At 49.1% G+C, this 22857-nt stretch overlaps 1 protein-coding gene across 1 annotated transcript in view; it reads right to left on the reverse strand.

The window, feature by feature from the left end:
• Positions 1–1547: 1547 nt before the first annotated feature.
• Positions 1548–22857, reverse strand: part of ANXA13 (annexin A13) — a 47156-nt gene continuing 25846 nt past the window's right edge. The window contains exons 4-12 of the mRNA XM_037048739.1: positions 19275–19369; positions 17235–17405; positions 14978–15011; positions 14793–14872; positions 12846–12914; positions 12319–12420; positions 7818–7893; positions 4287–4399; positions 1548–1742 (exon numbers count right to left, since the gene is read on the reverse strand). Of these exons, the coding sequence (XP_036904634.1) occupies positions 1623–1742; positions 4287–4399; positions 7818–7893; positions 12319–12420; positions 12846–12914; positions 14793–14872; positions 14978–15011; positions 17235–17405; positions 19275–19369 (860 nt within the window). The 3' untranslated portion in view covers positions 1548–1622. The remainder of the gene's footprint in view (positions 1743–4286; positions 4400–7817; positions 7894–12318; positions 12421–12845; positions 12915–14792; positions 14873–14977; positions 15012–17234; positions 17406–19274; positions 19370–22857) is intronic.

Here is a 22857-nt window from a genome sequence, read left to right on the forward strand (position 1 = left end):
AAACACTTTGGCAGCTACATCGCCTGCCTCCCCGACCCTCTCCTTCCTTTCACCACATCCGTGCCCGAGGAGAATGGGTGTTGTTGCTTTCTGAACACATGGCATCTCCTAATGCTTCTGAACCTCTGCCCATGCCCTTCTTTCCTTGTTTCTCTGTAGATGTTTTGTGCATTCTTGGAAACCCCACACCAATGTAGCTCTTTGAAGTGGTCCCCATTTACCCTAGGTTGAGCTGCCTGTTCCCTCTTCTTGCTCATAAACAGAGTGTTTCACATGCCTGTATTCACGTACTTAACAGCATTGTGTTGAAGGGAGGCATCTGTCTGTTACTGTCCTGGGAATGAACTGCCCACGGCATAGCCAGTGTTCTACTTATCTTTGTGTCCCCAGAGCCCAGCACCGTGATTGGCAGAGAGTAGGGAACTCGGCAGGTGAAGGAATATAGATAGACCCGTTTCCATGTACTTTGTTTTATTTTTCCAAGAAAGGCAATTAGTTGTATGATTTCTGGAGTCAACAAGCCCTGAAATCTATTACTTGCAAATGAACTTAGCCAGGTGACTTAATGTCTCAGTTTCCTCAGCTGATAAGAGGGAGTGATATTAACTTCACAGGGCTGTTAGGGAAATTAAATAGGAAAGTGTACTGTTAGCAGTGCCAGACACAAATAATCATCCAATGAATGATAGCTATAATTACGGGACCAGAGTGTCCGCGTTGTCTCGACAGAACCCTCTGTGTCTGGCAATATACGGCTATGAGACAAACGTCCCGGAACAGAGATGCTATCGGTGTGGAACAAATCCATGTAAGAGTCAGCCCATTGACCTTGATCCTGTTGGCACTGTGCCCAGCCCAATTGTATTTGAAGTTCAGACGGAAGACTCACATGGGTCGAATGTCCACAGAAGCAAGACAAACCATGGAAACTGAGTAACCGATTAGTGGATTGACCTCTAGTTACATTTCTCATAGGTGAGTCCATTGTTTCCTTGCTGCTGGTTTTGACGACTGTCCTTGGTGATTACTAATAAATGTAACTGTTTGCATTTCCCAAATATGTTTGAATTTCACAAGTCATATATTTCTAGGACAAGAGCCAAAACAAATCAGCCCAGTCTTTGGAAAAGCAGCTGATGAAGGCATAATCCACAACTTTAATTAACGTTGAGGCTTTGAAATTGAACACACAGAAGGAAAATTAATGAATTGGTTAATTTTCTCTTCCCTGTACATTAACCATTTAATATTTACCCAGAACACACACACACCTTGTGTGAGATACATTATTCTAAATGTTTTATTACAAATGGATAGTTTTTCCCCCCATCAACTGCTGATTCACTTGTGCTTATAAAGCATTTAGTTACCACACTATAAAGAAAAGCAAAGGGGCAGCCCAGACTCCTGCTAGGCCGGTGTGCAAGGGTGACCTCCCCAAGCAGGTTGAAGCCGCTGACTTTGACTTAAACAGCCTGGCCTGGCTGCACTGCTGGAGCTGCTGAGAAACTAAACCAGGACTCTTGAAAGTTTTTCAGGCTGGAGTGGTGTTTGAAAATCTGGTTTGGAATGGGCTCTCAACAAAGATGGTTCCTCCCTGTGCTCCACTGCTCCAGCTTGGCTCAGTGCAAGAAGGCTACCAGCAGTTTCTGGAAGTCCCCCGAGGTGTCCGAGTGAACCATGTCGGAGAGGGACTTCTGATACTTCTCTTGGAACTTGGCTTTTATCCCCTGGAGGTCCACCTGTAGAGGAGATCACAACAGCAGTGGAGACGACAGTGTCTACAGCATGTTCACCATACACGCAGGCAGACACTATGCTAAGCATGTCATTCTCATTTGCTCACTGATGCCTGAAAACAACCAGTCGCGGTAGGAGCTCTTATTCTTCCCCTGGTGTGGAGGAGAAGAGCAAAGCCAAGTTCAGCTCCCCAAAGGTTGCACCAATGTCTGTGTGTGTGTGTGTGTGTGTGTGTGTGTACATTCCAAGAAAGCTTGACGGATGAGGAAACTTGGATTTCACATGATGTTTATGTGTTGAAAAATATTTCAGCTCCTACTGCAGCTGAAATTACTTTCCTTTGGAATTTCAAACAGTCATTTAAAAAAATGAATCATTCTTAGGTAGCAGGACTGGACAAAACACAGATATTTGAAATGAAGCCTCTTCTTTTCCTCGTACCCTGATCAGTGTGTGAGAGCCAGGCAACAAAATCCAAGTCAGTACCAATTTGTCTTATTTTGAATCTGGTTTATTGGAAGCTTGAAAAACCAAGGTGCTGGGAGTGGTGAGAGGACTGAGAATGAAAAGAAATTAAAGGATTGTTCTGTTCTAAAGACTCCTGCAACTTAGTACGGGAGAGAACACTTGCCACAGAAAAGATAAACTTCCAGATGGAACGGAGCGAGTCTCATAAAAGAAGCCCAGCATTGTCTTTAGGCAGGAATTTTGTTGTCTCTTTCCTTGTTTTGTTTTAAACAATTTAAATTCTATCTCGCTTTCTAGACAGACCTACAAACCATCGTTCAGCTAACCCCTGCCCCAGTTAGCTGAACAGGAGAGAGAAAGACGAGAACAGAAGGTGGGTGAGTGAGGAATTGTCCCAAGTGGGTGTGAAGCGGGAGAGAGACCAGAGCAGGCAGGTGGTGGTGCCAGTGTCTCTGCTCCCCTGGCTTGTGCCCTGTTTGGCTGGGGGTGGGGCATAAAGGGGGAGGTCAACGTGGGGGGCACACTGCGGCTCTGATCTTATACTATGATGCTTTGGTGGATTAGGGGTTCTCGCTAACAATATCTGGCCGGGCCTGCAGCATTCTGAAGGCTTGGTCCCTGTGCGGACATGACTCAGGACACATGGTCAGTACTGAGATGGGCAGAGCGTTTTGGAATGAACACTCCATGGCCCGCATTGGAGTGAACTCCGAACCCCGAGGAGAGCCCTCCGGCCCGTCTGTTCCCCTGGGGTCTTTCTGAAGCCCCGCCCTGGTCTGTCACCAACCTGCTCCTTTGACTTCAACACTTAGGCTGGGGGGGTCAAGTTGCTAAGAGACACAGAGAGAAGACAGAGACCCGGAGAGGTAAAGGAAAGAGAGAGATTTGTAGCCAGGAAAGAGCAAATGAGGACTGTAGAAGGATGACGGGGAGATCAGAGAAGAGGTTGGGGGGAGAGAGAGGCGTAGACTTGAAGAGAGACAGAAAAACACAAATAGTGGAAGAGGAGGAGGAGGAGAAAGGGAGGAGGAGGAATTCCAGGAACAGAAATAAAAACAAAAGAACACTCTTGTTGCTAAGTTATATTTAACAACAACAATGTTAGTTAGATGGTTAAATATGATTTATCAAAAGCCGTGGGCCAGAATTTGGGTTGGTAGCCTTCCCCCTTCGTTTAACCATTTTTCGAGTGGAGATGTCTGTGGTTTTTAAGTACTCAGTTGCACGTCATTCTCACAGGCGTCTCCTGCTGCAGCCGAAATGCTCTCCTCCCCGCCCCTGTTCTTGTCATCTCGTGTGACTCTAAATTCCAAAGCGTTTGCTGTGAAGCTTCAGCACTCCTCCCGAGTTTTGGGTTATTCACTCCCCTGGCCCTTTCTTACAGTCATGCATGCTCAAAGGGAGGTACTATCATTCCTAATGGGACAAAAAAAATTGGTTCTTACAGGGTGAAAAAAACCCTCAATCTTTTTACGTAAAGGAAGCTATAAATGGAACATAAACAAATATACAGCATATTTGTGGTGTTAACATTTCTTGACAGGGAAGGGGGATGGCAATTAAGGAGAAAAATGGGTCCAAAAAGGCTGCTTAGTGGGTGATTAATCATTTTTAAAAGGTTGAGAAGTATTTTCTTCTACTGATGCGTTTCTTGTGCACAGCTGTGCTTCTGCACAGTTAAATAAAGGCCCGGCTCAGGAGTTAGGAAATCATTCACTGATTGTTCCTGCCACTGGGTAACCTAGTCCGGCGCTGAGTTTCAATGTCTCAGTTTGTCTTCTGTAAAATGAAGCTGAGACCAGCCCAGAACGGCCCGGGAGGTCCCCCTGCACACCCCCATGAGCTTTCTGGAGCCACAGGTAACAAAAATAGAAGCAGCTATCATTATTGTAGTTTTACAAAAAGGAGCAGGTTGAAGCAAAGCACAAAGGGTCTTTCACACAGTCTGGGAAGGCAAAGGATGTCTTTGTTCTACTTTTTCTATAAATAGTCCTTAGTAAAAACTATTTGCTGATGACGCACCATGGTGGCAAAAAGAGAAGTCACAGCCTGCCACTTTGGAGTCGAATGTGCCTTACCTGAGCCCGGGTCACAAAGATATGAATTAGTGTCTCCTCATCGGTCCCCACACCCTTCATGGCCTTGTATAGACGGTCAGCAAAATAGCCCTCCTGGTCCCGGGCACACCTCACTGGGCAGAGGAGGGCAAAGAGAAGGTGAGACAGTCACGTTTTGTGGAATAACATGGAGACCCTCGAAGGAACAGAGATGGCCCAGAGTGTCACCTGGCTACCTGTGGAGGTGACTGGTTAGCGAGGCAAATGTTCAAAAGGAGTGAACTTCCTCCTTTCGTGTAATGGGATAGGGACGATTCCCCAGGTCAGGGCACCTGGAATCTTCGACCAGAACGGAGTCAAAACCCCTCCTGACCAGTAAGAACCCCCACTGTTCCCCCAAGACTCGTGGGAGGTGGAGGAACGCTTGACCACCCTCAGGCTCTCCCCACCAAGCTCATGCTTCTGGCCGGCAGAAGTAGCTTTTCTTATCCAGATGAAACCCCTGATGCTGGAGTAGGGTCGGGGAGGAAACAGATGGGCCAGCGTCCTTGCTGTAAGCACACTTCGTCGTCTTGGAGGCTCCCTTGGTTGGCCTGTGGCCTGCTTTCCCACGCTGAACCACCTCCTCCCTTTGCTTTTCCTCTCTGGGTTGGTTTTGTGAGTTTCACCTCTGGATCTTTGCCAAGTTCCCCACTGACCTCTTAGTTTGCAATCTGGGATGTGGGCTTGAGGAATGGCTGGATCCCGCCCACAGGTCACTGCCTGCGATGCTGCCGCTTGCCCTTCCCTGGCCCTCCCCTCCCCGCCAGCTTTGACCTAATCCACAAGTTAGTGCAGCACGATCCATCTTGGCTTCCTGACCAGGAGGGACAGTGCATCTCTGGGGGGTCAGGCGTTGCCCTCCCCCCACTTCCAGGCTCATAGGAGTCCATACTGACTAACAAGTGGGAAATGAACCGTTTACTCTTTAAGTTGTTAACATTTACCTGCAATGCTTCACAGTTTCAATATCAGTGATGAATAACAAGTGATAAGTTCAGTATAAGCATGTAAGGTACAGTCTTAATATGTCCTTAATGGAAACTGCTGTTTTCTAGGTAGTTGCCCATATGATGGATGCCTATTGAGGAGGGGAGGGGAGCAGGGTTAGGGAGGCAGAGACTAAGTTGGGGGTCTTCTTTTAGGGGACATGTGTCAGCCATTAGGACCTCACGGATCAGAAAATCCCACACCCGGGTGTCTGACCCTTCCGGCCCGAGGACAACCCAAGAGCTGCGGGACTGGTGGTGGTTGGCGGGGAACCTGTCAATTTGGGGACTAGCACATTTGGGACTCACCGTGATCCCCAGACCTTCTGAGCGGGTGGCCTCACCGTGTTTTCCTGGGGACCGTCTCCTGTGAGAACTAACTGAGCTGAGATGCCTGTCTGCCTAGTGTCAGTGCACTCCACACCCACGTGGATCTCTTCTCGCCTGGCATTGCCTCTCCTGAGAGTTTGGGGAGGAAATCCTCAGCTTTCCTTTGTGTACAGTCTATGCCTGGCGGACAACCTCCGTCCTTAGCAGCGGCAGAAGTCCCTCAGACGTTTGCACGGGGCTTGCGAGGGAAGATACGGGAATAAAGGCGGTGGGTGAAAGGCTGGGCTGCCGGCTGCTGTGCTGCCTCCTGCTCCCCTTCACTCCAGAGCAGGGGTTCTCAAACCCCAGTGAGCACAAGACAACCCTTGGGGATCCTGTCAAAGTGCGGCTTCCGGCCTCCACTCCTGGAGGTTCTGAGGGGGCAACCTGCAGTAGGGCTCAGGGAACTGTATTTTACACACCTCCCCACAGGCCATTCTGATGCAGGGGGCCCCACTTTGAGATGCGGTGTTCCAGAGGTTACAAGTGGTGGCAGTCATTTGGTTTGCTAGCCCCTCCTTCTCCTTGACTTTAGCCGTAAACTGGAATCTTTATGAGCTCAGTGGGAGTACAGGGGTGAGGGCTGTCTAGAAAATGTGGCCATGAAGTCATGGCTACTGTCCGTGTGGTTCATTCCCAAGGTCTTTTCTAGCTGCTTCGTGGTTCACTGCCACCGGAGCGCCGCTAAGTCCTGCATTCCATGGCCCCCACTTCAGGCACTGAGCCTCCCCTTCCTCCAGACCCCCCTTGCTCCGGCTGTTTTTGTTTTTATCATCACTGTGGCCCTGCTCTGTTACTCGTGTGTATCTGCCGTGGTCTTTAAGCCTCTTAAGAGCAGAAACTGGGCCTGTTGACCTCTGATCCCCACACCCAGCATGACCCCTGGCCTGGGCACATACTAAGTAAATGCTAAGGAATTGGATGGTTGTATTTCCTTTGATATTAAGAAAGATTTCATTACCATAAATAATTAATACTAATGTAGATTAACATTACTGTTTTCACTGAACTCTGGTGTTCTCCTGACTCTGTGCTGTGAGCACAGGGAGGGTTTGGAGCCGCCCAGCTGGGCCAGGAGAAGACTCCCTTTACCTAAAACACTCATTCTTCACTCCCTGAGGGCTGTTGACCCTGTGTCTTCATTCTGTGGGTCAGGGGTTTTAGGCCTCTGTCCACCACAATAGAAGTCCTCCTAATCTGAATGCGAAATGAGGGTGGGTTTAAAAAAAAAACCCCTCAATTGCTGACATTGTTCAAGAAAGAAAAAAAGGAAAGAAAAGAGAAGGCTTGGCAGTTAGAGCACATTTTTTAACTTCCAGGGCTCCTTTTTCAGCTCTTCCTCTCCTTCTGGGGATGCACCTCGGTGTTTTGTGCCATTTGGGACAGTGCCATGGACAATGCCTTCATTCCAGGGCTTGCAAAAACGAAAAAGGAGCCTGCCAGACACAGCCCCATGCCCACCTATCTCTCTGCTATTTCCTGCCCCTGGGCTACAGCTGGAGAGAAGGTCCTGGTGCTTGCTTGGCACAGTCAGGGGCTGGTCTCCCTCCCATCGCTTTCTAAACAGACCTCATTCATTCCAAATGTTGGAGGGAACCAAACGGAAAAAGATGCCCTCGAGCCATCAGGCCTGTGCAGAAACTTGTTCACGAGTCCAGACCCTGGGTACTCTGGAGTGTCATATGAGCTACATATGCTCCCTGAGACTGGACAGGCTGTCGACAGGTGCTCTCAAGGACCCGCAGTTCCAGTGGGTCTACAGTGAATGCCAAGGTGTGTACCCCAGATGACCTCTTGAGGACAAAGTCCAAGTGTTGCCTGCTGGCTCTCACAACTGAGTTTCATCCCAGGAATTGCCCTCCAAGGAGGGAGCAGCCTTACCCAAGGTTGCAAATGCCCCTGGGTGGCAACCAGCCGTCTGCTTGACGTGGGGTGCAAAGCCCTGGCCCCCTTGCGCACTTGGGGCTTCAGGACTCCTTGGGGAGCAGCAGAGCCCCAGTTGCAACTGCATCGCATTCATTCTGTCCCTCGCCCCATGCTGCTGGGTGTGTTGTTCCCAGAACCATTCTGTGAAAGCTTCCTGCACACAGACCTCCGTCTCTGTCTCCACGCAGCCCAACCTAAGCCAGCCCCCCACCCCCCAGCTCTGCCTTACCGAGAGTTAGGTAGGCCTCCTGCAGGTCTCCCGACGTTTCTGCTTCAATGGCCTCTTCGATGTCTCTACCGATGAGCTGGAGAGACAAAGTCTGGCCGTTAGTCCAGGTTTTGCTTTTGGTGCACCTGGGGTTCTTCCCCCACAAAAAGCACTGAACTTGTCCTGGCTGGTGTGGCTTGGTGGGTTGGGGGTCATCCTGCAAAGTGAATGTTGTGGGTTCGATTGCCAGTCAGGGCACATGCCTGGGTTGCAGGTTTAGTCCCCGTAGGGGCGCATATAAGAGGCAATTGATCAATGTTTCTCTCTCACATTGATGTTTCTTTCCCTCCCTTTCTCCCTCCCTTCCCTGTGCTCTAAAAATAAGTAAGTAAATCTTTTTTTTTAAAGCACTAAACTCTGCCAGATTTGGTCATGCAGCCAGCCTCAAGGAACTTCTATCTGACCTCCTAGCTTGCTGAAGGACTGAAGGTGCTTGCCCCGCCCCCACTTGAGTGGGAGCTCTCATGGCTGAGGAGTTAGTCCAGATGTGACCCCTAATGGACTTGAACTCAGTCACGACCACACCCTGAGCCTCAGTTTCTTTCTCTGTAAAGTCAGGGAATGGAAGAACAATGAACGTATGCTGTATCAATAATTCTTTATGTTTTTATATAATACCAAGTGTCCTATGTGTTTTCAAAATTCTTTTTCTAATTTTCTAGGAGGCTGTGGTTGCAATCACCTTACCCACACCTTCCTTGTCATTTTTGTCCCAGGACTGGGGACTCTGTCTCCTACAGTTTGGGGGAAATAAGTAGAGGCTGCGAAGTTCATGGCAAGAACTTGATCTAGTGTTTCTCATGGAGTGGGGCTGCACGGGCTGGAAGCGGGGGTGCTGACCACGTCAAAGTGCCACTCGCCTTCATTCTGGGGTGATTCCAAATGATCCTGTGTCCGTCACCAGCTCGCATATCGCTCTGCACAGCATTACACGTTAGGTTCCTTTCCAAATATTTATAGAAGCTGAAGTTCAGAGTAAAGTATGACCATGCTCAGCTCAAGTACTGCTTGGGCCATGCTCAGAACAGGCAAATAGAAAGGAGAACTTTTTGTCAGGTTTGGGGGATGTGTCCAAGCATTAGAAATGCCAAGGCATCTTTCTTAGACATTATCTTTAGAGGATATGACACAACTGTGATTCTATAAATGACCGGGGCCCTCGAGGACACACCAATGGAGGTTATGTAGTTTCTTCTGAAAGCAAAAGTAAACAAGATATTTTTTTTTTTTGCCGTGCAAGCACAATAAATGGGGGGGGGGGATAGAGGGCCCCAGTCTCATGAGGCCCTGTTGCTCGATCTCATCACGGTTGCACATCTAGGGGTCTGGTGTGAGTAGTGGATTAGAAGTGGATTGGGATGGGGGGCTTCAGTCCTGTGCTTTCCTTAGCTGTTCCCGGCCTCTTGGGGGTTTGATGTGGGAGCTGGTACTTCAGAAGGGACTGGTTTCACTTTCCCATAAACAGGGTTCTGGTTCTGTAGACTAAAATTGCATTTCAACAGAACATTGCATTCATGCAGGTCCGTGTTTACTAAAAAAATCCTTACATTAAAACACTGTCTGTTTCTATTGTTAAGACTGGGCCAGACAGTGCTTTGCAATTTTCTGTAGCAGTTTAGCCTACACAGCAGATAAAAGCAGAAAAGCAGAGCTGTTCTGGAGAGGCAGCAGATGGGTTCCTTATGCTAGCCCAGGCAGCAAAGCCAGGTTTCTGCCCTGTCGGGGCCTCTTCTTTGCACAACTCCAGGGGGCACTATTCACACAACACAATGAGAAGCCACTACTCTCTCTTCTCTATCTATCTCCTGTCCCACCCCTCTCCAGGTAGCTGCTAAGACACCTCCAGGGGCTCCAGGGAACACAAATAAAAAAATCAATTGATTGGCTCCAAGTAATTGTGATCCTCCTTTGCAAATGGCCTACTTTTCACTTCCTGGAACAATTAATTCTTAGGAGGCTCTTGGACACACTCAGGCTTTCTGATGTGGGTACAAAAAACACAGTGCTAGGGTGAATTTCAGACAAGCCTCAAAGGCTTCTAGTAAACCAGGTTGGGAGATTATTAGAAAAACAGGGGATTAAAACCATTTCCCCCCAATTAACGGTGTGCCCACATCAGAACCCTATACACTGGCTTCGGCTACAGCAGCCGAGGGGCTGCAGACTCTGGAATGGGCTCAGGAGCACTCAAAGGGGAGCAGAGCAATGGGGAGGGCAAGGTGGGGAGGCCTGAGCCTGGGCTGTGGGTATGTGCGCCTACAGTTTATAATGAGCCCTGATTAGGGAGCTTGGTTTGGTTTTATAGCTATATACCTTTCCTGTTTGGTAGGCTTAGGGGCATGATGCCGCTGAGTTGGGGAATCTCTGTGGCTCGGGCTGGGATTTCTGAGAGCATCAGTACTCAAGACGCAGTCTTAGAGGGCAGACAGAGGGCAAAAGCCCGAGTTTTTGTGCTGGAAATTACGATTCACCTGCATCTAGGCCATGTCGGGTGCTCCAGGGATGGGACACGAGCACCCACTGCTCGCCAGAGGCTAAGCGCTCTACTTCCATTCATTCGTTTAATGGTGACTAACCCAGTGGAGTGGGAACTGCTATTATCCCTATTTCATGGCTGAGGAAACTGAGGCCCAGAACCCTTAATAACTTGCTCAAGGTCATGCAGCTAGTAGTGTAGAGCAGACTTCTTAACCTTCAACCTGCATCTGGAAACTTGGTAGAGCACAGACCATTGGTCCCCAACCCCAGAGAATCTGACTCAGTAGGTCCAAAGTGGGGACTGAGAATTCTCATTTTTAACAAGGCCTCAAGTGATTTTGATGCCGCTATTTCAGGATTAATTTCGAGGACAATAGATCCCAGGGGTGTCCAACCTGTAGCCCAGAGGCTGCATGTGGCCCAGGGTGTCTGTGAATGGGGCTGGACACAAAATCCTAAATTTACTTAAAACCTTGTTTTTGCTCATCAGCTTTCATCAGTGTTTGTGTATTACTGTGTGGCTCAAGACAGCTCTTCTTCCTCCAGTGTGGCCCAGAGATGCCAAAAGGTTGGACACCCTGGCTCAGGTAGTCAGTCGTTCCCATGCATGCACACACACATGCTGACATGCGTGTTTTTAGAGCCAGCATGGACAGCCATCCTCAGAACCTCCACCCACAGCCCCTAGAAGGTCTAGGTCATGGCGAAGTTTTCCAACTCTGTCTGCACAGCTCCAGGCACCGAGGCCCGGGCAGTGCAGGGTCGCCTGCCTTTGATCAGGACTCTGGGCACGATTTGAAAGCAGAGGGCCTTCCAAGCTTCTATATACAGTGATGATAACATTCCAAAGCTTTATTGTCTTTTCATCTGCTGGCAACACATAGGAAACACTATTTTGAGTGAGGAGCGGCCAACTCCAGCTGAGGTAGGAGCTCAGGCTGGGGAATCTTGGAGTTCTCATCCACTCTCTGCTACCGACTTGCTGTGTGGTCCTGATAAGTTACAGATGGCTCCTCACTCACAACAGACGTTCTTTGTCCGGCAGTTGTGGGTAACAATGGCTGCTCAGCCTGCATTATAGTGACGGCATTGTTGTGAAGTTGAAATGAGATACAGAGTACAGAAGGGCTTTGAATGTTAAAGGCCCTCTACACATATAAAATAGAGGCCCACAAATAAAAAAATAAAAAACTTGATACTCCCGGAAAGGCTTCTTGTACTGAAAGGCTGATTTTCAGGGGAGGACTCACCATTACATGCCTTGAAATAGCTGACTCACCTTGTCAGCTTAAAGTTATCATTAGATTTTTTTAAATGATAGTATAAAAGTAATTTATACACTTCTTTTCAGAAGCGTGTCTCTGAGGCATATCAAGTCCATCTGGGGCGTGGTGGGCACTGTAAATTAGAATGATGACAGCAGCAAATGTTCCTGTGCTCACCGTATGCTGGGAACTGTCCTGAGCCTTTCAGTCTGTCTCATTTAGCTGCTAAAATCGCCCTCTGAGGGTGTAATGGGGGAGATCATGGCTCCCGTTTCACAGAAGAGGATGGAGAGGTTAGGTCACTGGCCAGTGGTAGCACCAGGATGCTTCGATTCTAGGGCTTTGCTCCTGAACTTGACACCTGTCTGCTTTCCTAGCCTCTATTACAAAGCAGTGTTTCCCAGCCTTGGCACTGCACTTGCAGCTGAATGATTCTTTGTTGTGGGGACTCGCCTGTGTATTGTAAGATGTTTAGCAGCATCCTGGCCTTGACCCACTAGATGCCAGTAGCACACAGTGTGACAACCCCAAATGTTTCCAGACATTATTAAATATCCCTGGGGGGGGGCAAAATGACCCCTGATTGAGAACCACGGTAGTAAAATAACACCCCCCCCCCACCCTGGTACCAGTGCCATATCCCAGATTGTGGCTTCTTTTGGAAATAACTTCGGACTCAGTTCTGGCTTGAATGCCTTGCCTGGTACTTGATTACTCACAATCTGATAGGCTTCAAAGGTGGCTCGTAACTGCTGGTAGCTCCTCTTGGCCAGGACTTCGTTGAAGGCAAGTTCATCAGTGCCCCAGCGGCCTTCCCCTGCCTTGTGGGTCAAGTACAAACATTTTGTAAAAGACTTTTGTAAAAAGACTGAATAAACAGTGATGGGACCAGGCCTCACGTGCAGGAAATTATAAAATATACATTGAGCAGAAGCTAAATTGATTGGCTGAACACTTTTAAACTTCTAACCCATGAGGCAGACCCACCAGCGTCTGACATATTGATCTATATTATTTATGCCCTTCCTAAGTACAAGCTGGATCTGAGGTGGGTGACCCCAGAGTATAAAAATAGAAATAATTCTTTCAGGTTCATGAAGACAGTATATATATGAGAAATATTTTGAAGACCGTACATGTTTCCTGAGTAAGTCCCATTTGCATGCACTAAAGACACACTTGTTGAAAGTACCACTGATAAATAATTTAAAAGATGTTGTGGGGACTGGCACGTCTGCACACTTACATCATACAGCTCTTTGGCATCCTGACCAGCTAGATCTTTGTCCACATTATCTCCTTCATCACGATTAGCCTAGAAAAATTGACACATTGTTACGACCTTGAGTTCCCGCCTGACCACAGAAAACAGAAAGAAGGGGAAGTGCTGGAAAGCCGGTGACCTCAGAAGGCTGGAGGGAGGATGGCCGCCCGGCACAGTGCTGCTCTTTGCTGCCATCTTCTGGGCACAGCTGGTAAACAGAGCAGTTCCTTAACAACACTTTTCTTTTCTGTAGACAATCAGGTTACTCAGGAAAACCACTGACCTGTTCAAGGGGCTGAAAGCAGCCTCACAATGCCCCCTAGAGTCAGCCCAGTGGAAAGCTAATAGTCTTCCTTCCATAATATCAAATTTCACCTCTTAGGGTCCCAGTCCTGAAGAGCCCGGAATGTTGGTCCTAGAAGGTCTCGAAGTCTAACCAAAGCCCTTTGTGTCAGGGAGACTTCTGAGATGTCCGCAGTGGCCCACACCCTGGGACAGTCACTTTTTCTTGGGCGTGGGCGACACATGTGATCATCATGAGATGTCACTCTTGTGATTATGTTGTGTTGACAGGCAAAGGGGGTGTGTGCAGATGTGATTAAGACCCTTGATCAGTTGACTTCACGGAAATGGATATTATCCTGGGGGGTCTGACCTAGACAGGTGAAGTTATCCTGGAGGGTCTGACCCAGGCAGGTGAGGTTATCCTGGAGGGTCTGACCCAGGCAGGTGAGGTTATCCTGGAGGGTCTGACCCAGGCAGGTGAGGTTATCCTGGAGGGTCTGACCCAGGCAGGTGAGGTTATCCTGGAGGGTCTGACCCAGGCAGGTGAGGTTATCCTGGAGGGTCTGACCCAGTCATGTTCTTACTGGTCAGAGATGGAAGACGTCAGAGAGATGAGCTCCTGCTGGCCTGGAAGAAATCAACTTATACTTTGAACTGTCTATGGGGCACATGGCAGGGACTGCGGATAGTTTCCACGAGTTGATAGGGGTCTCTGGTTGACAGCTAGGGAGAAAACAGGGACAGCCGTCCTGGCAGCCACAAGGAACTAAAACCTGCCAATCACCAGTGAGCTTGGAAGAGGACCCAGGTCCTCAGATGAAATGGTGGCCCTGACTGACGACTTGATTCCAGCCTGGTAAGACCCCAAGCAAAGGACTCAGCCAACCTGTGACCGACTCCTGGCTGATAGAAACTGTGCGATCATAGATCCGTGTTGTTTTGAGTTGCTAAGTTTGCGGCAATTTGTTGTACAGCGGGAGAACCCATACACTTCAGCTACATTGAAGGCTGCCCTGTGTTCTCTGCTGTCAGTCCATTCACACCGAGAGGCAAGGCACAGAAGAAATGCGCAAAGCTAATAAGATGGATGTGCTAGCGAGAAGCACAGATGCCGTGAGGCCGGAGGCCCAGGAGCTGTGTCCTTGCAGGGCTGATTGTGAAAGCCCCACTTTCCTGGCCAAGCTCCCTGCAGTGGTTCTTACAGGCTGAGACTTGGGGTGAATCCTGGAAGTGATCGCGGAGTTGTGTCAGGGAAAAGGGCCCTGCCTGGGGTCAGAGGGTCTGGTTCTGGATCTGGCTCCCGGGCTGTGTCTTACCATGTGCAAACCCGGGCAGGTTACCCATCCTCCCCAGGCTGGCGTTTCCTCCTTGGCAAAATGAGGCGGGGATGCCCAAGGAGGTAACTCATTAACAAAAAGGGATTGTGAACTGCACATGACTGGACAGGTTATTATTGTGGGAGAAATCCCAACTGAGTGATTTCACAATGGCTGATTTGACGGAGCCTGGGTTGGTGCTCCCTGGGTAACGTTTTCAGTCAGGAAAGTAAATGTTTGCCATGGCCACGGCCTATCTCATCATGGCACCATGCTGCTGAGGACTGTCCCCAGGGTCACAAAGCTCATGAGACCTCTTCCCTCTTACCTGCAGCAGGGACACCAGAATTTTTTTTAGGTTTCCGCTTGTATTGTCTTTGACATCTGATTCCAGGCTCCGATCAAATACTTTCGAAGGAGAGACAAGGAGGGGAGAAAGCAGAGGGTTTAGTCTCGCAGAGGCATTTTGAAAGGGACTTTCTTTATCTGAAGTCAGAACAAAAGGTTACTTACACCTTTCGTAGGCCTCTTTAATGGCGATGATTTCCTAGAAAAGGTAATAAAATCCACAGGCCAAGGTGGGTTAATCAATAAGATATAGAGAGACGCACAAAGGGAGGCATCGGGGGCCTGTCTCTGGACACTGACACTTCCAAAGAGGGCCATCCCATGGGTTGGGGCGCAGGCTTGGACTGGGCCCCTAGAGTTGTGAGGGGCCCCTTCTGTGCGAACATCTCAAACCACGCGGGTGAGGCGTGTGGACTTATCCTTTGTTACAGATGCAGATGTGACCGCTAACACCCCCTTTCGTGACCTCCTCGCCACCTCTTACTGCCAACCCCTACCGGGTGGCCAGTGTTAGTTCAGTGCATATCCTTGCAAATACCTCTCTTTGTATTTGTACCCATGTATGTGCTACTGAAAATACATGCAATGGTTCTGTGTATGTGTTTAAAAAGAGGAATACTGAACACATTGGGCTTTGACTTATTTTTTCACTCCATAGTACATCTCAGAGATCCAGCTATGCTTATACATAGTTAATTACCTAGTGTTTTTTAAATTGGATACAAAAGGCTCCATCCTACTATAAAGCACAGTTTGTTTAGCCAGCCTCCAATTGATGGGCACTTAAGTTGCTTCTAATTTTTCTCTACTTCAAACAAGGCTTGATTCAGTAAACAATTTGTTGAATGCATGTCCTGGTAACAATCACTTTGTATTTCAATGACAAGTGTGCCAGGCGGTCCACTCCTCAGGAGCTGCCTCGGTTTACATTGGAACCAGCGGTGTGTTCCAGCAGGCGTTTCCCCGCAGTATTACCTGCAGGCTTTTAAGAATGAAAATCAGCATGCAGCGTGGGAGAAGGTGGGGTGGGCAATAGAAGTGAGAAGCCCAGGTCCTGTGCTTTGGTGGGTGGGAGGGGAGGTGGGGGGGAGCACTGGGTAACCACCTGTGTCTAAGCAGCTCCTTCCCTTTTCTCCTGAACCTGGGCCTGTGCTCTCTCTGCTTTTCCTCTTTCTATGTCAGGTCTACTTGATTGGAAATACAGGGCTTTGCTTGCTATTTGAGACCAGGGTCTGAAAGAAACCGCAGTGAAACAGCGTAAGGTCAAGTAGGATTTAAAAAATCATGATTAAATGAACCTTCATGCCAGGGCAGGCTGCTGACCGCCCTGATCTTGGACGCTTCTTCTCGGGGACTGCGGTGCTTCCAGGAAAGGTGGGACATTGAGTAGGGAAAGTTGTGCGACTAGTGGACCGAACAGATGCCACTGCCCATCGCTAACCCTCCTCTAAGGCACAATCCTAAATGGCACCTCCCAGAGATGGAGGGTTTTACTGTCTTGTCGGGGGTGAAGAAGTACAGGCAAGCTCCGGGAGGTGGTGGATAGATACAGCTTGGAGCCTAGCGGTGTTTCTGGAAATGCGGTTGGATAGCACAGGCTGGGCAGAAGCAGCCAGCCCAGGGTCGTCCGCACGAAAGGCTTCACTAGCGTTTCAGTGGCCACGCACTGCTGCTTCCTGCTCCAGCCTCTGCTTGGTTTCCTACCTGGAGGCCTCAAGTGTGTTGGGCTTTCCTGGCATTTTCCTGGCTGGGCCTCCGGCATTCTACTGTGATAGGTGGTTGTGGAAAAGGGAGGGGTCCTCAGATAATGATTCGTAGATTCTCTTTATTCTTGATGAATTCCTTGGCCCTTGTGCTTTCTGGAACCAAAGACGGGTGGGCTTCCACTGGGGCCTTAGCAAATGCATGCTCTTTTTAGTGACTGAAATGTGGCCTGTGCCCAGGGACCAGGGGAGAGGTCTGCAGACGGAAGGACCCAGAAACCTCCAGAGAGGTGCCGGCAGCCACAGGGTCCCCCTGCATCACCCACCTCCCTGCCTCTTTACAGCCTTTCTGGTACTCCATGCTAGAGGAGAGCCATGGATGAGGGGCTACCCACACATGATTGGGTGGCTTATCACGGTGGAATCTTGTCTGCTGCATATAAAACTGCATCCACTTAGAAAAACAAAAAGCTGCATTGGCACAGCTCTTCTGGAAGGATCTATTATGTCAAGTCAGTGGCAGTAACCCCAAGATTGACATCCGGAGGATTGGAAGAGGCTTCTGCCCCGTATAGGCCAAAGTGGACACATTTCTGCCCAGACACTTGCTCACCCCCTGGGAGGAATGCCGGCTGTAGTTTCTCCTGGCTGCCCTAGTTGCTCTAAGGGGTGTATGGAGCTCCGTTGGGGCGGGGTCTGAGGGCTTGGCTGGGACTGACCTGATTGGTTCTCGTGCACAGGATCTCGATGAGCACCGCCTCATCCGTGCCCAGACCCTTCATGGCCTTCTGCAGCTGCCGGGCATCGTACTCGCTGGGGCGGTCCAGAAGGGCCAAGGAGGCCTTCCTGAAATTCCCACTCAGCTCACTCTTGAGCACCTCCTCCAGGTCCTGTAGGAAGACATTGAAAGCCCTGACTGGGAATGGTTTGGGAGGAGTGGGGCAGGTGTCGGCTGTCCCCAATGCATGGCCTCAGGGTTGATAAGACCCTGCCATGGGCACAAATGTGTATGCAAAGGAAAAATAATACACTATTATTAAGGTTCACTACTGTCCACTGGTTTGGGTATTCTCGAAGGTCTTAGAACCTGTCTTCTGTGGCTAAGGGGGTCCCACTCTATATAAAATTGCAGAAAAAAGAAATCCAGCTGCCTACTCTTACAAGCCACAGGCATGAAAACAAATTCTGTGTGTTTACATTCTGTTTGCACATAGAAGCCGGCTCAGGATACTTCGGCTCTAATCCTGGATTTTCTGCGAACCAGCTGTGTCACCTGGGGACGGGCATTCTCTCTGGAGCTCAGTCGGCCTGGGGACTTTGACCTCTTTGTCTCTGATGTCTTCTAACTTCATGCTGTCGTGACTCCAGATCACCTGTCTGGCAGGCTCAGCTGTCTGGAACTAGGAGAACTGGAAAGCGAGCGTGCGATTGGCAGGTGCGGGCACTGCGAAGTTTTGCGCCAGCTTTATCTTTAACAGGGCCCTGAGGCCCGCACTTCGAACCCACTGGCTCCTGTTTCACAGCGCAATGGAAGGAGCCCGCGTCTGACTGTCCGCGTCTGACTGTCCGTATCCCCACAGCGCAAACAGGGGCTGCCACAGTTGGTTCAGCGATGCTGGCACGATGGAGGGTCGAGGTCATCCCGATGCATTACACACAGCGGCACTGAGGACTCACTTATTTCCCTCAGGGTCCTCGGGGAATGATGCTGTCAAGCCTGATGGCGAAGGGAGAAGCAGAAAGAGCACAGACGCACAGCCCTCTGGCCCACGCGGGGTGTAAATAGCTCGTCTCAGGGCTGTGGGTTCTCCAAGAGGGAGCACGGGTCCTGGCGTTCCAGAGCCCTCGTTCCTTTCCTTTCCTGTGTGCGATTTTGCACGAGCCATGTAAACGGATGAGCTCCACTCTTCCTCTATGTGAAACGGAAACATTCGGACTCAGCAGAGGTCCCCTTGCCTGTCTGTGCTGGCTTGATCCTGCTGGATTCCGCCGGCGACTTGCGAAGGGAGGTAAATCATCACTCATTCCCTACGTGGGGATTCCGAGGCCTGAAGGGAGCGCTGCCTGCCCAATGTCCAAGGAAGAAACTCCGTCTCAGCCTCTACGTCCGTTTACACACGGAGCGGTTGAAGCTGTCAGGCCTTCATAGACATGGGTCAGAATACATTCTAATAATTAACATTCATATTGCATTCTGATCATTCTAGTGATATTAAGAAAAGGTTAAATTGTGTTCATTATATAGTAATAACAAAACAAAGCCTGGTGTATAAAGATTTGTATACATAACATCAACAAAAAATGAAGGGAAAAGTAAAGTAATAAGGTAATGCTTAATGAAATAAAATAGAGGGTTTTTTTTTAGTTTCCTGTAACCCTCACTTATGAAGGGTGTATCATTCTTGAAGACAGCTGAAAGAAATGAAGAATTCTTATATAATGACCCACTTGTGAAAACTGATTTTCAAATCACTAGCCTGTCAGTTAACGTGTGGAATTAGTCCAAGAGAGCAGAGGGATGAATATAAAAATGAAGCCAATTTAAAACATAAGTTAAAGAATACTGATTTTATAGCCTATTGAGTTACCAAGGCAGTTTCAGTTTCTAAAGTCAAGGTTTCCCATAGTTATTTCAGTTTTTCTTTTCGGGTTAACGCAAAAGGCTGTACAGCTCTTCCCCAGTCCCTGGGCCACATGAAAGAAGCAGAGACTGTCAAGGCCAAGGCTGTGTGCATGAACGTGAGGACCTTTAGAATCACCTTGCCATACGTTTTCTTGTACTTTTGCTTTATTTGTTGCCTCTCATTTGATGTCCTACTTGACAAGACATCAATGATGGTCGCTTCATCGGTCCCTAAAGGGCAGGAGAAAGAAACAAAGCAAGAGTGAACAAGAAGCAAGACGGAGATTTATTTTTGTCAAGTCTGAGGAAGCAGCATGGCCATCAGAGACCGCGGGGGGATCTCAGCAGACCCTTTCGCTTTAATGTCTGGTGGAGAACTGCATTTGTTTCACTCACTGGAGAAATACCCATGGAAGCCTTACACTGCCAGCCATCGAGGTGGTGAGAGGAAGAAGTATGGCCTATTGCTTCATTCCAACCCTAGGTATATACTCAGGAGAAATGAAAAAATGTCCCCACAAAACGTGTGCTTGAATGTCCATTGCAGCATCATTCATGATAGCCCAAAGGTGGGAACAACCTGGATGCTCATCAGTGGACAAATGGATAAACAAAATGCGGTATACTGATATGGTGGAATATTATTTGACCAGAAAAAGGGATGAAGTACTAGTACCTGCTACAATGTGAGTAAACCTTGAAAACATGCTCAGTGAAGGAAGCCAGTCATAGGAGACTGCATGGTACAAGCTTCCATCCGTATGAAAGTCCAGAATAGGAAGATCTGTAGAGATAGCACGTAGGCTTGTGGCTGAGGTGGGCAGAGTAGGGGACTGCGAGCTAAAGAGTGGGAAGTTTCTTTCCGAGGTGGTGAGAATGATCTAAATTGACCGTGGTAACGGACTGTTCACTTAGTTGTAGGGATTAGCTCCACCTTTACATTTCTGGAAAGATTCAGCTGTTTGATTTCAGCCAGGACACAGAACATTTTAGGATGAGCTCACTTGTAAAAATAGTTGGGGTTAATTGCCTGCCTCTTTCTGGTTTGGTTCCAACACTGTTATTTATGTTCCTCTTATTTCCTCCTGCAGTGTCACCTACGTCATGTGTATCCAGTTACTTCCTCCGTGACATTATTTTGTTTTAACTTCTGAGTGCCAGAAATCTCACCTCAAAAGGGATTTCCTTTTCTTGTAAAAATCCTTTGAATCTGCCCCTTTCTTTCCATGTGCCCAGGTCTTGCCCAGGTCCAGGGCCCCTGTGTCTCAGGCTTGGACCCTTGCTGTTGTCATCCATGGAAGGAGCATTCCTGCCTCCCAGGTGGCCCATTCCCCGTATCGCGGCAAGCAGGAATTGGGCCCATCCCTGGCTCCCTCTCTTCCCTCACCCCACATCCAGTTAGTTACCACCAAGACCTCGCTACTTCACCTCTCAGGTCCACCCCTTTGTCTCCATCTTCACCTCTGTTACATTGCTCAGCGAACGGATGATCTCCACGTGGGTGTCCCACCTTACTCTCACACTTTCCGATCTGTGTTCACTGTCCCCAGAATGACCTTTTGGATGAGCAGAACAGGCTGCTCACTCCTCTGCATCAAGCCATTCATAAGAGGCCCCTTTAAATCCAGAATAAGGTCTCACCTATGTAGTGGGGCATATGAAGCCTTTTGGATCAGTTCCTACTCGCCTCTCATTGTTATCCCGCCCCACTTACCCACTTCCAGGCCTCCATTCCATCAATGCTATAAATCACTTGTAGCTCCCAGACACTTTCTTTTTTTAAGTTATTTATTTATTGTTGGAGAGAGGGGAAGGAGGGAAGAGAGACATCCATCAGAACATCCATTGGTTGCCTCTTGCACGCCCCAAGTTGGGGACCTGGCCTGCAACCCAGCCATGTGCCCTGCCTGGGAATCTAACTGGCTCCCTTTCTGTTGGCTGCACGATGCCCAATCCACTGAGCCACATTCGTCAGAGCTAGAACACTTTCCTTCTTGCCTCTGAGTCGCTGCATGGGCTGTTCCCTCTACCTGGAACATCTTTACCTTTGACCCTGAGACATGGTCACTCCTCCTCCTCCTTTGGCACTCCGCTTACTGGCTCACGTGGCCCGCTCTCCCTCTCTGTCCTGTCTCTGCCATGCCACACTGCAGGGGCCATGGGAGCAGGGGGTTCTGCTCACTGCTACATTCCCAGAGAAGGCGCTCAGTATTTATCAGATGACTTGCTGAATGGATGAATGTTCAAGTGCATGCATGTATAAATGAATGAATGAATGGGGAAGGTTGCACTGCTTTGTGATCCAACCTGGTCTCTGCATGGGTGTGAGCTGCATGTGCTACTCAGGTGGGCTGGGTGTAGCACGGACCAATAGGAAACCCTCTCTTCTGACGCCATAGTCAACCCATATCTGAAGGGTTCAGGAAAATCGAGTTCAAATGTAAAAGTAATGTCTTTTAGACATTCCTTCCTGGAATGCTTTAAAAAGAGAGACCGGAGAGTGTGGCAGACCTGGGGCGGCTCAGCAACAGCCTGGAGGTGTGGGGGGGCATGGAAGTGACTAGATTTTTCTAATGTCCCCTTAGGCTGGGTCTCAGGTTCATCCTGGGAGCGATTCCCACTACCCGACCAGGAAGCGATTTACTGAGCGGTGACCTCATCTTACATTTCACAATCTGCGTGTCAGATAAGCAGTCTGGGCTGCCCAACAATTTCCTGTAAACACTCACAATGATTTGAGGCACCAGGGCCAGTCCCCAGTGGTTCTGGGAAAGACTTTTTAAAACATGACACACGAAGGAACCTCAGCCCTGACTGTGCATCAGACAGTGTGGAGTAGTTACACAGCAGAGGTCAGGACAGGGTGATCGTCAGCCTCGAGGGGCCTGGGGGGCCTCCTGGCTTTTGCTTTCCCAGCAATTTCCTGGGAAGATACCAAGCTGAGGTTCAGCTGGATGAAGGTCCCTGGGTTTGAAGTGCCCTCCACTTCACACCAGGGGCCCACATGCCGGAGGAGTGATCCCAGCAGTGAACCAGGGGCAGGGGCTCAGCTTTCTGCAGACACCAAATGCCCACCACAGCCTTCCTTGTTGAACCTGGGGGCTTCAGCCCCATCTTTAGTGCCTGAGGGCCAGTCTCTCCTGTTAGCATCACTGGGCTTTCCAGTCCTGCAGTTTCTCCTTTGGAAATGGAGATGCAGGGAAGATAGATGGAGTAATGAGTGGAGGAGAATTTTGCCTTCCTGGATGGGTCATTGTTTTCCACTTGCTCACTGCATGAGGTTCCTGAGGCTGAATTAACTCCCACACACTCTGGGACTTAAAACAACAGCCATTCAGTCCCTCACAGTTCTGGAGGCTGGCAGTCAGAAATCCTGGTGGTGGCAGGACCATACTCCCTCCAGAAGCTCTGGAGGCTGCTGACAATCCTTACTGGTCCTTGGTTTGTGTCTGTATCACTTCAATTGTTGCCATGGGCAGTTAACTAGTTATTAATAAAGGAAGGAGAACAAATGGAATTAGATATTGAGCTTAATAACCTGGGGAGCATGAGCCTGTGTGTTTCACCAGGAACCTTCAGCTCCACACCCCAGGGGATCATAGCCTTGCTCTGCCAAGGGGATTAATGCTCCTCCCCTTCCCACCCTCGTACCAGATTTGGGGGTCAGGAGAGGAGGCCTGGACTGGGGGAGGTGGGCATGTGCACAATAGAGGTCAAAT

Source organism: Sturnira hondurensis, unplaced genomic scaffold (genome assembly GCF_014824575.4).
Source record: "Sturnira hondurensis isolate 20B ecotype Veracruz unplaced genomic scaffold, ASM1482457v3 Scaffold0006413, whole genome shotgun sequence".
In the NCBI taxonomy this organism is placed as follows: Eukaryota; Metazoa; Chordata; class Mammalia; order Chiroptera; family Phyllostomidae; genus Sturnira; species Sturnira hondurensis.